Here is an 18,060-nt window from a genome sequence, read left to right on the forward strand (position 1 = left end):
GTTTCTGTGCCATTATTTGATTTTATTTGTTATTGGTTCCAGAGTCAGACTGACTACCTAATTTTTTAAAAAATCAATTTCGGTCCCATTGACTATGGAAATATGTAAATTTTAAAGAATTACTATTGCTGTAGCATAAAATATATGATTATATACATTACTAAAGCATCAGTAAAACTGCTCATTAGTAGTTATCTAATGCCTTCTGAACCATGAAATCAGAGCTGCTTTCTGCTGTTAGTCAAACAGCATCATCTTCCCTATTATTTTAATGACTATGGAAACATATACATTTTAAAGGTTTCTTCATGCAACAAATCTACCACTAGAAATGTATTGCCAGAACTTTAAAAAGAGGCGGAAGGTTTTTTGCTTGTTTTTAATTGAGGAAGCTTGAAGTGGTTGTCATATTTAGGTTACCAAAAGCTTTTCTGTTAAAGTAAGCACACGGGGGGGGGAAATAGAGAACATGTTTTTTCTTCTGATTTCTTGCCATTGTTAAAAGTGTTAGGATTTGTTTTAACCTATTCTTGTTATGGTATTAGAGGAGTGTGATGTTTAGATAGACAATAAACCTCTAAATCTGCTTTATAATATAGTCCTAAAGTACTAGGTTATTTATTTTGATTTTTAAAGCCATGTTCAAATTCTCAGTTTGATTATTTAAATTGTAGATGATGTTTATTACATGCTGATTTCTTCATGTTTTAAGAAGAATGATTCAGCCTTAAAAGTGTAACTATCCTTGTAGATGTTACCAATCATCATAGATAACATTCTTAAAACTTCAGTGTTGCAGGCTTGAGATTACTGAATTCATTGGTAAGAAAGGAAATATTAATTACAGTATCAATATTACAATATTTTTAACATTTTCTGTATTCAATTGTGATGAGAACTCAATAGGCAAAGAGAAGTCATAATATGAGTAATGATTTTCAAAGTTGGAAGCATAGTTTTTGGGCAAGGATATTAAATTTACATTGTGGAGTTTGCTACTTTACTGTAAGGGACCAGGAAATGAGAGGAATTAATACCAAATAACACTTAGTCTATATGTAAGGCAATGAGAAAAGCACTATACCATTGGTCTCTACTTTTTAGATAGTTGTCATTATTTTTTGAGGTAAATATAATTTTTTGTAGTATCTAAGCTCTTCTATACTAGTTAGTTTAGTAATATGGTGTCTGATTGACTTCGTGGGGTATCTGGCTTTTTTCTCTTTGTGAGATTCGGAAAGGTCTGTTGGGAGTCGGTTGGCATTGTCTCTTCTGGATAAAACTGATGCAGTGATCCTCGTTCTGGAAAAGCTTTATCAAAGGGATTTATACAGTGTTTCTTAATATTCACCTGATTGCTTCCATCAGTTGAGAGTGGGGCATCTTGCATGGAGTGCGCTTGTGCGGTAGTTTAGCAGTCTTTAGTATAATTAGGGCCTCTGTCTTTCCATTTTGATACCTCAAGTGGGCTCCCAACAAGCATCTGAAGTGGTTCCCTGCTATTTTTTGGTACCTGGGAGAGAAAGATGGTGCACTTGAGAGAAGGTCCTGAAATGGAAGAGCCTAGAGACAGACGGGACAAGAGCAGCCTGAGAGGCTCAAGAGAGAACAGCTGGGAATGTTTTCCCTGACAAAAACTGCTTGGGCTTCAAGCAGAAGGACTCTGTTTGTTGTTTTTCTGGCAATATAATATGGGCTTTTTATTTTTAAGAAGAGCTGGTCGCTTTGCTGCTCTTGACTCTGGGTGCATTTCCTCATCAGAAGTTGAACCAGAAGGTAGCCCTCTGAGGCTCCTGACAGATTTTTAGCTTAAGGTGCAATGGGATCTAAACCGTGATCCCAACAATTGTGCCTTTTGCTATGCCATACATGCCTTGTCAGTGATCCTGGGCTCCTCCTGCAACAGCGATATGAAACCTGGGTGCCAGCAATAACCTCATTGCCATATGGAGCTCGGGACCAAGCTGGGATCTGAAACTGGCTTAGTCAGGTCCCCAGCCACAGCCAATAATCAGCTGATGGCCAAAACCTCAGCTGGAATTTTTGCAGTTCCCCTCCTGAGTTGGAAACTATAAAAACCTCACTGTGGCAGAGCACCTGTGGCGGGGTGGTCCCCAGGAAATGCCACACCAGTTGCTTCCCTAGTGAAAAGTGAGTATGGGCTGTCCTATAGCCCCAGCGGGGTGGGTAACCCAGCAAAGAAGTTGGCAGGAACAAGGGGGTCCTGAGTGGGGCAAGGAGCCCAGAGTCTGGAAAGGACATACAGCCTAGTGAGAGGCAAGTAGCCCAGACGCTAGGAGCACAGTGTGTGTGCAAGGGGCATGGACCCCAAAGAAGGTGGCCAAAGGTGGGGCTCGGATGGTAATCTGGGTGCCATGTGCGAAGGAAGGGACATGGTATAGGGGAGGCAATGTATAATGCCTTAGAAATCAGGGCACTGAATGGGCAGCCTCCCGCATTTTAACATTTAGTGCTATAACAGCAAGTCATCGGGGCAGACTGCCCTAAACAGGTGAGCGAGCTGACATTGAGACCCAGCCCTGAAATGGCCGCCTGTCACAATCATGTGCTTTGCAGTGGGGCAGTACATGTCATGTTGTAGGTTGTGGTGTAAAGCGACCTGTAAAATGCATGTGATGCCTAGCTGAAGAGCACACAGGATTTTTATGTGTCCTGGCTCATGGGGACCCCAAGAGTGGGCTGCCAGGACAGCTGCATCCTAGACTCTAGAGTTCTAGGGACCTTGCTTGACCCTGACACTCAGCTGAGTGTCAGGATCTGTCATGGGCCAGCCCCAACTGGTCACATGTACAATTTAAGGAGTGATAGAGATAAGCACAGAGTTGTTACACATTACATATGGAATAGTTGTATTTATTTTTTTTCACTGTATTATCAAGCCTTATATTGACTTAAATGTGTGGGTGGGTTACTAACCTGTTAATCACTTTGTAAATGTAACTTGTTTTAGGGGCCTGAGGGCGGCCTAGGGATAACCAGATGGAAAACCAAAAGGTCTATTCCAAGGAGTGTTCAAGGAGCCAGGGGCTCACCCATTCTGGAATCTATGCCTGGACTGACTTCAGGAGATACTAAGAACAAACTGTATAAGGATTTGGGGGGGGGGTCCAAGAAAGTACTCTCTGGGGAATCTGCAACCCAGGAAAGTACAGGAGAAATGACTTAATATGTCAGTCATCAAAAGGAAGGAATGTTTACTGCAAGCAGAAGGAGGGAAAGATAGAAGGGAGCCGTAGAGGTTTTACCATTAAAGTGTAAATAATTTTAATTAAATCAGTATGGCTCTTATTCATTAAAACTTTAAACATTTTTGCAACATGGCGTACTGAGCATAATTAAAAATTTAAGTCCCCCTGAGGATTGATTCATTTCCAGATTCATCTTTTAATTTCTTCAAGATAGTAGATGAATTGGTGTGGAATTTGTTTTATTTTCCTCTGCAACACAAATGCTAGCCTACTGTCTCCTTTGTTGCAGTAAACTCCCTTTTGTTTCTGTGTTGTTCAATAGAATACAAAGGCTATAATTTGTTTCATAGCTACATTAGATGTTCTGTATCCTTATCCTTACAATACATTGTTAGTAACCAAAAGGCTTGGTTCTCAATTAAGTGTTTTAAGAAATATGCAGTAAAGTTTATATGTATTTTTTTGATGTTGTGATGAAATGCTGATGATAACACTTGACCGTAGCATCTCTTTTCCCATCACATTCATCATCTTTTGCCACAGCTGTGGTACTATTGTCATCTGCTATTTCCCAAGCCACAATTTCCTCGTCAGTTTGTGGCTAAAGCCCAAATCTTGATGATCCTTTTCCATCCAGTTCAACATTGATCTTTCATCTACTGCATACTTTTAACCATCAAGTTTTTGCCAAAAAACTGACAAGATTGTATTGGGCGTCATCAACAGCAACATCAGGCTTGATTTCAGTAAGCAAAGATGAAACAGCTGTTTCATTGTCCAGATCAGCACTCATACACTCAATACTTGGTCATAATCTTTTCCAGCTTTGCCTGGCTGTGATAGTCTTTTTTTCCCCTGCGTGTCTTATGGTTTAACATATAATAAAATGTTGCTGATCCAGTTATATAGTGGCTCAGAACTAGATATTGTCTCTTTAAACAATATTTTTCCATCATGCTGATTTCATTATCTCTTAAAACCTCTAGTCTTTTGAAGCCATCCCTTGAATTTGGCGTGCTAGCCCTATTGCCATGTCACATCTAGAAATGCCATATCATGGCAGGAATGGGGCTCTCCAGAGTTGGTAGGAAAGCTGCAAATTTTTTTTGCCAGTGAAGAAGTCATATTGACATAAGCTGCTAAATTTTAAAAGTGCAGTGTTATTAAATAGTGTCTGACAATTATGTACTTAACAAACTTCGTCCTGGTTTTGTTCCTGAAAATTATTTTATCGTGCTGCTTGGAAGTTCATTTAGCATTACTATGTGGAGCCAAATGGTATATTCTTATGTTTGCCCAGAATGGATTTTTAGGGGTTTTTTTCTTTTTTCAAACAGCTCTGATTGATGTGCATGTATCTTAAGATGCTTCATTTATCCAGTACATAGTGGAGGTAGCTAGATTGGTTTTCTTGGGTTACGGTTAAAGCATACCATTTTCTTAGTTAGATGCTGATTTTTCTGATGGACAGTTTGTTTTTCTTGCACTAATTTTATTTTCCTAGTGGACTTTCTGAGCTCTGTTAAAGGTATTTTGGAGTCTCTCTCCTTGGATGATTTTTTTTTTTTTTCTTTTTTGTGCACTGGTTAATGTAGTGATCTGTTTTCCATTGGGGAAGATTTATAAGCATATTGCTCTGCCTCACACGAACTGTTTCCCCACAATGATTTCTTCTGCAACGTGTGAGGTTTCTCACTTCCCAAGTATATGAATTACATTATCACTTCAATCCCAACAAATTTAAACAATAAAATAATTGATTAAAAAGCATGTAATCTTCCTGCCTGATCTTCTGAGAAATTGTTGTCATCTTTAAATAATAATCTTCAGTAAAATCAACAGTGAGAGTACATAGTAGTTTTCTCCTACTGACTGTCATATGTTGGCAACTATTGTCATATCAGGTGTACCTACTGTTTACCTAATAATCCTTGTGCACACTGAGGGAAACCTCCAAGCTCTGCTTGATCTCTTTGCAGAAGCCTACCAAACTCTGAGCCTCTCTCTTAACATTGAGGAGAGAAAGCGCTCTATCAGCCTGCTCTGGGCCATGAATATGACCCCCTCTTCCCAAATTACCATAGAGGAAAGACCCTAAAGTTAGTTGAGCACTTTCCCTATCTTGGTAGCCATCTCTCTCAGAGAAACATGGATGAGACATCCAGCACAGGAGCAGAAGTACTTCCTTTGATAAATATGTTCAGCATGTCTTTATTGATTATGCTGTCTGGAAAGATGACAAGATCCAGGTCTACAATGCAGTCATTATCCCCACTCTCCTCTATGGATGTAAAACATGGGTGACCTATCATTATCTCAAGAGCCTGGAGAGGTATCATCAACAATACCTCTGAAAAATCCTTCACGTCAAGTGGGAAGATCATTTCACAAATGCCAGCATCCTTGCTAAAGCTAGTGTTATCAGCATTGTATCAGTGATCCATAAGCACCAGCTTCTGTGCACCAGACATTGTGGGCACTTTCCCATGTACTCTGGGGGTGGAAGGGCAGCACTTTAATTAGAGCAGCTCCAAGAACCACTCTGAGTAAAGCGCTGCAGCATCTTCTGTATCAACATCTACGCTCTTAAAAATGGCAGTGGAGGCACTTCAACTAAAGTTCTTTTCTGTAAAGCACTAAATGCACATATAGCCTTGTATAAATAATAACAATGATTATTTCATCCCATTTTGTGTTTTCATTGATCTGTGGATTATTTTGCAGATGTAAAGTGCTGTACAATTTATTATTATTTAAGATACCTTAGAATTCATGATTCTTGATAAAATCTTTTTGTTCCTGGAAAACTCAGTTAACCTCAGCTCTTTATGACAAGGAGAACTATGCATCCCTGCTAGCTGACATTGGCAACCAGAGTGGATGGCTAGAGACCCTCTGGGTTAAAATCTGTGGGGAATATGGCACAGGGGACATGATGGTGGGAGTCTACTACAGACCTCCCACCCAAAGTCAAAAGCTTGACCAGGAGTTCACCAGGGAATTGCCTGAAGCCACATTCTCCAGGTCCATAGTTGTCATGGGAGACTTTCAACTACCCAGACATCTCACGGGAAGAGCATTCAGCTAAATCCGAACGGTTACAAAGCTTCCTCTCATGTGGATGACCTCTGACACGAGAGGTCTACAGGCCAACGAGAGGCAAAGTGCTGCTTGACCTGGTACTGGCAATCGGGAAGACCTAATCGGTGACCTAGCAATCAATGGGAAGCTGGGTGACAGTGACCGCAAGCTGATCACCTTCACCATCTGCCGCAAAGTTGGCAAGACGGTCAGCAATACAGAAATCCTCCACTTCAGAAAAGCTGACTATGACAAGCTCAGGAGGCTTGTCAGTGAGGCCCTAAGGGACCATGACCCCAGAGGGAGGGGAGTTCAGGAAGAGTAGTTGTTCCTCAAAGGAGCGATCCTGGAAGCACAAGCAAAGTCTATCCCATCTCAAGCAGAAGGCAGCAAAAGGGCACAGCAGCCCCCTTGGCTCTGCAGGAAACTAGCGGACCTCCTGTGTCTAAAAAGAGAGACCTGCAAAGGGTGGAGGAGTGGATCCACCTCCAAGGAGGAATACTCTGCACTGGTCTGGACCCGCAGGGAACGAACAAGAAAAACCAAGGCTGAGACTGAGCTCCAACTAGCTACAAGTATCAGGGATAATAAAAAGTCATTTCTAGATATGTGGGGAGCTGGAGGAAAAGTAAGGGCAACATTGGACCCCTGCTAAATCAGAAGGGACAGCTGACAACTGACACCTAGGAAAAAGCTGGCTAGCACTACAGATGAAAGGGTCTTTGGGGGTCATGATTGACCACAAGGTGAACATGAGCCCTCAATATGATGCTGTGGCTAGTAAGGCGAGCAAAGCGCTGTCTTGCACCCATAGCTGCTTCTCAGGTAAATCACAGGACGTCATTGTCCCCTTGTACTTCGCCTTGGTGAGGCTGCAGCTGGAGTACTGTGTCCTGTTTTTGGCTCCACAACTCAAAAAGGATGTGGAGAAGCTTGAAAGAGTCCAGAGGAGAGCCACGTGCATGATCAGAGGTCAGGAAAAAATGATGACAGGCTGAGAGCTATGGGACTCTTCAGCCTGGAAAAGTGCAGGCTCAGGGGCAATCTGATGGCCTCCTATAAGGTTATCGAGGTGTTCACCAGTATCTGGGGAACATTTGTTCACCAGAGCACCCCAAGGGATGACGAGGTCGAATGATTATAAACTCCTGCAAGACCGTTTCAGGCTGGACGTTAGGAAGAATTTCTTTACTGTCTGAACCCCCAAGGTCTGGAATAGCCTGCCATCAGAGGTGGTTCAGGCACCTACTCTTAATGCCTTCAAGAAAAAATTGGATGTTTATCTTGCTGGGATCCTAAGACCCCAGCTGACTTCCTGCCCCTGGGGCAGGGGGCTGTACTCGATGATCTTCCAAGGTCCCTTCCATCCCTAATGTCTGTGAAACCCTGAAATAAGATTTCACAGATATCCTTTGGTAATTGGTTAGATTCAATTTTGAGCATTCCTTGCCCACTTAATAAAAAGAATTTTAAACAATATGTAGCAGTGATGCTCAGCCTTTTCACCCCACAGGCCATCTTTGGGCCAGATCTGGCCTTGGGGCTGGGTACCACCCCCTCCCTGCCCTGTGTAGTAGGAGTGGATCCCAGGGGCCTGCTGCTGCCCCCAGAGCACCAGAATTAGGTTCTGCTGGCCTGGCATCACCCACTCCCACTGCCCGTGTGCCAGGATTGGGGCCCCAGGGGCCTGGCACCAACCTCTCCAGGATTGGTTCCCAGGGCCCTGGAACGGCCTCCTCCTGCCCTCTCGGAGATTGGGTGTTAGGGCCCAACATGACCACATCCTGTCCCAGCTTGCCAGGATTGGCTCCCAGGTTGCCTAGCATTGCCCTCTTTTGCACCCCCCCTGTACTGGGACTGTGTCCTGCAGGTGCAGTACTGCCCCCACTCAGGCCTGCAGGCTGAGATCAGTCACTGGATCCAACACACAGAGCCCTAGGTTCCCAATGGGTCCAGAGATTTGGCAGTATGGGTGCAGTGTCACTCTTCTCTGAAGTCACGGGGAGCCCCATGGGCCAGATGGCATGGGGCTATGGGCTGGATGACATGGGGCTGTGGGCCAGCTCTTGCCTGCAGGTCAGAGATTGAGCACTTGAGTATATCGATTAGTAGGAATATCAAGAACTGCATATACAGATCTGGGTAGAAAAACACTTAAAAATTACAATCTATTTGATACTTACTGAAGGTATTCAATATATAAATTTGCTTTCACAATATATGTGCTCTAATTACTAATTCGAGACTTTTCCTAGGGGAAATCAACATTTAATGAAGCAGCTTCTATGGTGGTGTCATGTTTTATTACATATCCTAATTTTCTCTAAATTAGTTACTACATAATTTTTTTTCCCTCCTTCTAGCAGCCTGTAGGAACTGTTCCTCTGGGTTTGCCAGTAACAAGGAAAAAAGAGGATGAGGTGTCAGTTGGAAGTGCACCTATGGCAAAACAACAGTCAAATCAAGCCTCTGAGTATGCCAGCAGCCCTGTCAAAACAAAAACTGTAACAGGTATGTTCTGTCCCTAATTGCCTTCTAGCTTCACTCTATAGTGCACATGTGCTTGCTGCGCACACACACACTTTAGCAGGTCAACTGTGCAAATACAGTGAACCACCCTTGCCACCTAAAACTTTTCTAGAAATTTTTTTATTTAATGTACAATTTCTTTAATTTAAAATAATCAGAATTTTAATTCTATAACATTTAATTTTCTATTTTACCTGTGCTTTGTTGCTACTATTAAAACTGTTTCAGACTGTTTCAGCCCAAGCCTGGCTGAAGGAGAAGCACTTACAACAGAATTTTATTTATTATCTGATCATATATATTTCTTTGATATATGTGAACTTTTGTTCTGTAAGTAATTTTTAAGTTACAGTCTATGTTATGATATTTATTATAATGCAGTTAATGTATCTGTGACTGAAATTATTTCAAATGCTGTATATTCGCAACTATAATTTCGGTAATGAGGTGTTGATCAAAAAAACTTTAGGGGCACTTGACAGGAACTCCAGGCTGAATACATCCTTTTTAATGAACAAAACAGGAATTTTTGAAGAAAATAATGTCTTTATTTAACACAAATATTCATATTGGATCATAAGTGAAGTTTACAAACGAGGATGTTCAAAAGAAAATTTTAAGAAACTGGGAGTGATAACAGGCCACTACCTTCTCCACCTTCATATCTTTCCTCAAGATCATGGTTACTGTTATATCCATAAGAAATCAGAGTTAATGGTGCTTTGGACAGCTATGATATCTTTTGGTATTTTTATATAATTAGAATTGCCTTTAAGTGATGCATTTATTAAAATATACATAAATGTACATAAAATGCTAGTAGCTTTTTTCCTTTCCTCATTCCATTGAAGTACCTGCTGACATTTGGTGCTTTTCGGTACGGGGACCTTGTCTTCATATATGTTCATCCACTTGAGCCTGGCAAAATTGGACTCCCTATAACTGGGACTTCTGGGAGAAGCCAGTCCCTCCCTCGCACTAAGCCTGCTTGCTTTAATTTTTGATCTTCATTGTTCTCTCAGATAGAAACCAGTGTTAAAAAAATTGGGTGAGGTACACGGGGCCTTTAACATAGAACCCAGAGTCACATAGCAATTGTGACTTTATTTGTTCAGAGAAGATAAGTAGGAACATTGGCAATGCATAGGGGGTGCACGTGCACCCTGTGGGATTGCTGGTCAGCGCTTGCCACCCCTGCCTTCCTCACCACTGACACTGCTGCAGCCACCTGCGGGAGCTCCCTGCACGCTGGCAACATGTTTCTGCTGCCAACACCACTGCCACCTGCAGGCAGTCACTGTGTCCCCCCCAGCCTCAGGAGGCATGTAACGTTCATGAGTAGGAAACATGTTTGATCTGAGGGAAAACTAACGATGGGAGAGATTCTGAGAATAGGGGGCAAGTAGAAGAGGGTAATTCAGGAAAAAAAAAACTTGGACAGATGCACATTTGCGGTTGTTGATGAGTTAACTGGCAAGTATAGATTTTTAATAGTTCTTTGAAAGTGTTTTGGAGGGGAGGATTAAGGATAGGAGTAACTACTTACCGCATCTACACAAGGCACTGACTGCATAGTTATTACTACAATTGCGCAGTAATTGGAGTTACTGCACAGTAGCATTGCCAAATGGCTTTTAGGTGATGCTGATTGCACAGTAGATGATTACTACCGCACAGTAGCATTGCATCATACTTCGTCCCATGCATCACAGTAACAAGCTACTGCACAGTCAGCATGTTGTGTAGATGTGTCCAGTGAGTCAGAACTTCAAAATTTATATTCTGAAATACACTTGCAAAAAATATACAGATATTCATCCTAGACAACTAGTTGCATATACAAACATTCTCTTGTAGGTGCAAATGCAGAGTTAGTATGTTGCAATTACAGATTTATACAAATGTGTACATCTTTCCTGGACATAACTCTTAATCTGAATTTTAAGTATTCATCTCTAGACTTATGCCTTTCCTGTACTGAGTTCTTTGGTTAATCATGATCTTCGACCTTTGTTATTTTTTGGAAAAAGTTTGGAAGAACTTTCATTTGTTTGAAATGGTTACACCAGAAAGCTTTTGGGGGAAAAAATGTTCAAAATCTAAAGGTGTCAGAATGGGTAGAATTGTACAGACAGACCTGGTAGTCTTATTGTGTAACTTATTTTTAACCAAAAACTATAGCAAAAATGACAATAAATTACAAATTATGTTAATAACAAACACAAACAAAAGCTGTTTCCTTGGATCTCCAAAATTGTACTTATTCTTCTGCAGTAAAATTGCTCCATTTAAATTAATAGTGGATGTTGAGACGTGATGCTTTTAATTATTTAGCAAAAAGGGCATTAATGCAGCAAGAAAGAAGACTTGCTTGTTAGGATTAATTTATATTAGAAATCATTCTCTTTAATCATGTAATTTATTTTACTAGTTTAGTGTAAATCCCATTCCTTTTGTGATTAATCAGGTATTTAATTTCATTGTAAATTAATTTCATGGCACAGAGTTTGACACTAATAAATAAAACATGATAGCCTTGATTCTCTTAGGAGATGGAACACTTAGTCAAACTACTATTTTTTTCCTTTTTAAACTACAAGCAGTTGTTCTTTTCAAAGGTAAAGTACTGATTTTTGCTTAGTTAATTTCTGCTTTGTTCAGTACTTCCAAATTGTAAAAGGGAAAGTGTTCTTTAAAGGAGCAGAACTCTATAGCAAATCAGTATTAATTTTTTTTTAAAACAAAACCTTTTTAAATGTGTTCTTTTCTATCTGTCCTTATATTTGACAGAACATGACATATGTGACAAAACATTTGGTTCTAATTTCAGGCCTAAATCTTTAAATATGTGCATATTTTGCATACTTTGCAGTTGCAGGTGTGAAATACCTGATGCACTGATACAAATGGGAGTTGCTGCTAATAAGGAGCTGTATAAATCTTTGATTTGACCACGTGGAACTCATGCATGTGCACTTATTCATATGCACTTTTTAAAATGTGAAAAGCTACTGAAAATGAACGGGGACAAAGATAAGCTTTTTTAGGCTTTGTGTTGTACTCAACTGGGTAAAATTGGCTTCTGGTTGGAAGATTTAGGGAGTTGCGTGAGTAGAGATATGGACCATCAGTAGAATTGCATGGCCCTAGATTTGAACTCTTTTTCTTTGATTTTCAGTGCAATTTGCTAGAAAGACCTCTGCCATAGATGTAAGACCACAGGAAATGGTGGTTACAAAATTTTGAAGAGGTTCAGGTTCTAAAAAATGAAATTTCCCTACCTAAAGAATGGGCAGTTGACTCTTTACCCTTTCTTTCAGCAATTTATTCTGTTAGAGACATTTTTCTTCCAACATTAAGAAATTAACAGTGCATTTAACATTTGTGCATTGGTGATATTTTTCTTTTTTCATTTCATGTAGCCCCTTCCTACTAATATTTGTCTGTCTTATATTTATTTGTTTCTTGTATATCTAGAGTTTTTTCTCACTCCTCTTCTCTTTCTCTTTTCTTTAAAATGGGCAGTAATGTTTATAATAATCTGTATGTCCAGGTTTTTGCTGTATGGGGTGCCAACTCTACTAAATAGATCAGTAATGACTGTAAGGTTGGTACCTCTTTAACCAACAAGGTTAGGTATAGATGCCTTAAATAGTCAGGTGGAAGCCCTCTAGTATAAGGCATGTGTGTGTAGTCATGCAGGTTGAATGATTATATCTTAAAATCACAATTTTGATAAGAATTTTGAATTTACCCATTTTAATTCTAGCATGATCTCTGAAGTTGTTCTCTTAAGAACTGCTAGAAACCAAACTTATGTATTAAATTAAAGCAGCTTGAAATTGCAACTGTCAGATGATTTAAAACGTATATCTCTAACTCTATCAGACTGTGAGAGAGCAGCTGCTGAAACCTTGCCAGAAATGAAGTATGGGAAAAGAGTAAAATTGTTACTTACATGGCATGCAAAGTGTGCTCAGCAAGTAAATAAGAAATGGATGATTCTGCTGTGATTTTCAAACTGTCAGAATTATTTATCAAGCTTCTGGAGATGTCATGTGCACCTCCACAAGCAAGAAAAGACAAAAGTATGTGTGATCCTAATTTAATGTGATATGAAACTGAGGAGAAAGAAAGGGTGGGAAAAGATTCTCTCGCTCTCTTTTCTAAAGCACTCCCCAGCCTGCTTTCGTCAGGCACATACCATCTTTGACACCTGCTCTCTTCCTCCTTTGAGGTTCCCTTTTACATTCCATTCTTCTCTTTCTCTGAATTGAGACCCACTTTAAAAAGATGTTTGATAGCTGAATTCTTATTTAAGCTCTTACAGTCACCTAGGTCTTCTCTCATTTTTAGCAGGATTGAAAGAAAAATAAAAAGGGCAGTGGGTGGGGGGTGGGGATTGGCTGGATTTGAGCTAGCTGGAGAAGAATATTCACCCTGAGGAAGCCTTAGTAAAGCTATTTTGCATGCATGGCACAGCTGGATGGGAGAGTTAGTATGGGTCCCTGTATACCAGGAAAGAGGACGCTTGTGTACTGATATTTTTGTAGGCTTAGGAAAAGTGGTAGTATATCAGGTTATGAACTACAATTTCAGTGGATTCTTTTGTAGTGTCCTAAAATATTGTGCCGTTTGCAAAAGCATTTTTCAGTGAAGCAGAAAAGAATTGTTTTTATTTTGAGCATTTCGTGTATAAGGTCCCCAGTCTTTGAGGAAAATCGATCAAATGTTATATATTCATTCACAAAAAGGCTCTAATTATAGGAGCTCTATTAGTGAAAAAAAAGTGGTTTTGATTAGGTAATCAAGGTCTCTTTTCATTAAGTTTCCTGAAAACTTCAATTTCCCACGGGACATCCATCATTCAGGAATACAGGCCCCTCTTGAAATATATCATCCTAAGGATAGCATTGCTAGATGTATTCTGCTGCATTTCTGTGTAGTACTTGCACAGTCACGGAACTATGATGTGGCTGGAATAAATTGAGACGTGACGGGATAGCTCGTATGACTGGATCACTGTCATGGGTGAGTATAAACTGCCCAGAAAGCACGGGCAGGGGAGAACAGTGGGAGTTGCACTGTATATTAAAGAGCGGTATGATTGCTCAGAGCTCCAATGTGAAATGGAGATAGGCCTGTTGAAAGTCTCTGGGTTACGGTCAGAGGGGAGAGAAACAAGGGTTTCTGCTATAGACCACAAGACCAAGAGGAAGTGGTGGATGAGGCTTTCCTCAAACAGCTAATGCATGTTTTCCCAGTCACAGACCCTGGTTCCCATAGGGGATTTCAGTCACCGATACCCACTGGGAGGGCAATACAGCGGTGCACTGGCAATCCAGGAAGTTTTTGGAGAGTGTTGAAGACAACTTCCTGGTGCAAGTGCTGGAGTGGCCAACTAGGTGCTGTGCTCTTCTCGACCTGCTGCTTACCAACAGGGAAGACTTAGTGGGGAATGTAGCGCTGGATGGCAACTTGGGCAGCAGCGACCACGAGATGATTGAATTTAGGATCCTGAGGAAAAGAAGGAAGGAGAACAGCAGAGTAAGGACCCTGGACTTCAGAAAAGCAGACTTCAATTTGCTCAGGGAACTGATGGACAGGGTCCCCTGGGTATCCAGTCTGAGGGGAGAGGAGTCCAGGAGAGCTGGCTCTACTTTAAAGAAGCCTTACTGAGATTGCAGGAACAAACCATCCTGATGCACAGGAAGACTAGCAAGTAAAACAGAAGAGCATCTTGGCTTCACAGGGAACTCTTCCTGGAGCTACAACACAAAAAGGAAGCTTATAAGTGGAAAACAGGACAAATGACTAAGGCGGAGTATAAGAGTATTGCTTGGGCATGCAGGGACGAAATTAGGAAGACCAAAGCACAACTGGAGTTGCAGCTAGCAAGGGCGGTGAAGGATAACAAGAAGGTATGTCAGCAACAAGAGGAAGATCAGGGAAAGTGCGTGCCTTGCTAAATGGGGGAGGCATCCTAGTAATAGAGGATGCAGAAGAGGCTCAAGAACCCAATGCTTTTTGCACCTCGGTCTTCACAGGCAAGGTCAACTCCCAGACTACTGCACCTTGAAGCAGAGTTTGGGGAGAAGGTGTGAGTAGCCAATTGTGGTGAAAGAACAGTTGGGGACTATTTAGAAAAGCTGGAAGTATTCAAGTCCATGGAGCCACAGGGGATGCATCCAAGGATGCTGAGGGAGTTTATTGGTGTGACTGGAGAGCCACTGGCCATCATCTTTGAAAACTCATGGTGATCAGGAAAGGTCCTGGATGATTGGAAGAGGGCAAATATAGTGCCCATATTTAAGAAAGGGAGAAAGGAGGATCCAGGGAACTACAGACCCATCAGCCTCACCTCAGTCTCTGGAAAAATAATGAAGCAGGTCCTCAAGGAATCCATCTCTAAGTGTTTGGAGAAGCATATTAGGAACATTTGGTATGGATTCAACAAGGGCAAGTCACGCCTGACCAGCCTGATTGCCTTCTATGATGAGATAACTGGCTCTCTGGATATAGGGAGACCAGTGGAAGTGGTATATCTTGATTTTTAGCAATGCTTTTGATATGGTCTCCTACAACATTCTCACAGGCCAGCTAAGGATGTATAAGTTGGATGAGTGGACTGCAAGGTAGATAGAAAACTGTCCTGGATTTTCAGGCTCAGAGGATAGTAATCAGTGGCTTGATGTCTAGTTGGCAGCCAGTATCAAGTGGAGTGTCCCAGGGGTTGGTACTGGGGCCGGTTTTGCACAATATCTTCATCCATGACCTGGCAGATGGTATAGAGTGCACCCTCAGATGACACCAAGCTGGGGGGGAGTAATGGATACACTGGAGGGTAGCATTAGGATTCAGAGAGACTGCAACGAATTGGAGGATTGGACCAAAAGAAATCTGATGAGGTTCAATAAGAACAAGTGCAAAGTCTTGCACTTAGGAGACAGAAGAATCCCATGCACCAGTACAGGCTGGGGAATGACTGGCTGGGCAGTAGCAAGGCAGAAAAGGACCTGGGGGTTAAAGTGAACAATAAGCTTGAATATGAGCCAACAGTGTGCCCTTTTTTAACAAAGAAAGCTAACAGCATACTGGGTTATACTGGTAGAATTGCCAACAGATCAAGGGAAGCAATTGTTCCCCTCCATTCAGCAGTGGTGAGGCCAGATCTGGAGTATTGTGTCCAGTTTTGGGGCCCCCAGTCAGAGAGGATGTGGACAAACTGGAGAAAGTCCAGCAGAGGGCAACAAAATGGTGGGGATGGTCCTGCTTTTAGCAGGGGATTAGACTAGATGACCTCCTGTGGTCCCTTCCAACCCCAATTTTCTATGATTTATTAAGAACACATTGTTTCAAATACAGTTTTCTTAGGACATAGCAATAGATGTTTGGCCCAGACCCTCAAGATCCTTTCCAGCTGTTTCTAGCTTCTCTGACACTACAAAGCAGCCAGAAGGCTGCCCTAAAGAAAGCACTGGTGATTCTCCTGGCAAAAGAGAATTCCAGAATTACATAAAGCTGGTACAGGTAGATTTGCACAACCCATTGTTATGCCTACACACACAGATGGACAGAATATGCTATAATTTGGCATGCCATTACTAGCCAAAGAAAGTTTTAAATATTCCCTATTCTTGGGGCTGAGAAGATCCAGAATGATATCTTGTGCTCCTGGCTGACTTTATATTTAAGATGCAACCTATTAATTGCATCTTAAATGGTAACCTGACCACATGTACAGGCATTAATAGCATAATAAATAAAACAGGTACTGAGCCACAAGATTATTCCATAAAATGTGTAATAATTTTGTGGCTGGTTTCCATCACACCTTAAATTGATCATGTTAACTGTTCCTGCCATGCAGCCTGATGCCTGCTACATGGCAAAGGTCTGGGACTGGCCCTAGTGTGATCCCAGGGCCAGGACCCACAATCAGCTGTCTGTTTAGTCTCTGTCCTGGACCACACTTGGGTCTCAAATTGGCTTCAGTGTGGTTCTGAGGCTGAAACCAACAATCAAGCTGATTGCCATTCTCAATCCCAGAACCACGCTGGACTCAGTTGGAAACTTGGCTCTTGTCCCCAGGCTGGAGCCATCAATCTGCTGATCTCTTTTTTTCTGCATTGTGATTCCACCAAAATATCCAACCAGCTCCATCTCCAACTGACTGCACTGCAAGACTGCACTGATTCACTGGGCACCCAGCTTACTACGTGCTAAGTCAAGGAAAGCCCAGGATCATTGTTTTCTTGCCTTGTTTCACAGTCCAGTGACAAAATTCCAACAAGTCTCCTGCTTAAAGAAAATGCTGAGAATATCCAAGACTTTTGAGTTCCTGATACTAATCAGAACCAAGTTGCAGTCAAGTGGGATTTGTACAAGTCAGTTTTATGCAGTCTGGAAGCAAAAGGATAAAGTTTTAGTTAACTTCAAACAGGAGATTTGCTTTCTATGGTTCAAAGAAAAGAGGGTATTGAGAGGAATGTCTTTTGAACCTGTAATCAAAGAAAAAGCCCTTCAGCTTGCTACCACAATTGGACTCAGTGATGGTTGGTTGGTTTACCAGTTGGAAGAAACATTTTAACGTGTCACAAAAAAAAGCATGAAGAGAAATGGTAACAGCAGCTGAGCAGTAGCAAATTGAACAATTTCCTCAGACTCTGGAGAAGTTTTTCCTGGCTGACTTCTACAATGTGGATGAAACAGGAGTGTATATGAAAGGCCTCCCTGACAGAGGATAAATGTTGGGGGGAAAAGTTTCCAAGGACAGTGGAAAAGTTTCAAAGAACAGGATAAATTTACTCGTCTCTGCCACTATAGATAGGAGTGACAAATGCCTGCTGTTGATGATTAAATAAAAATGTCTTGCATGTTTTCCAAAGGACTTCACTGATCTTCCCTCAATTATGACAATTCAGCAAATGTCTGGATAATAGGTGACATTTTCATCTTGCAGTCAAACAGGAATGATTACCAGTTTTGCACCCAGGGCCATAAGATTGTCTTTTATTGAATAATTGCTTAACACATGCCATAAGATTTGTTCTCTATAAGATCTGGCTCAAATTTCTATTCTTAAACTTGCACTCTTTGATACAATCTATGGGTCAGAGTATAACTAAGAACCTGAAGGAACAGTAAAAATCAAATGGCACAAACTAGATTATTGTTCTTCTTAACATGGAAGCCAGCAAAAATGTAAACTTGCTAGACTGTGATAATCTCATTGTTAAGG

The 18,060-nt window shown here is 41.3% G+C and overlaps 1 protein-coding gene across 4 annotated transcripts in view; it reads left to right on the plus strand.

Annotated features, from left to right (window-relative positions):
• The window catches only part of VPS13B (vacuolar protein sorting 13 homolog B), an 883,845-nt gene that overhangs the window by 436,630 nt on the left and 429,155 nt on the right, over positions 1-18,060 (plus strand). For 3 of the 4 annotated variants that reach the window (XM_090040420.1, XM_090040419.1, XM_090040417.1), the window contains one exon: positions 8,654-8,801. In XM_090040420.1, the coding sequence (XP_089896546.1) occupies positions 8,654-8,801 (148 nt within the window). The remainder of the gene's footprint in view (positions 1-8,653; positions 8,802-18,060) is intronic. The other variant, XM_090040418.1, reaches the window with a different exon arrangement.

The sequence above is a fragment of the Crocodylus siamensis genome, chromosome 3 (assembly GCF_052110815.1).
Source record: "Crocodylus siamensis isolate JL-2025a chromosome 3, ASM5211081v1, whole genome shotgun sequence".
Taxonomy (NCBI): domain Eukaryota; kingdom Metazoa; phylum Chordata; order Crocodylia; family Crocodylidae; genus Crocodylus; species Crocodylus siamensis.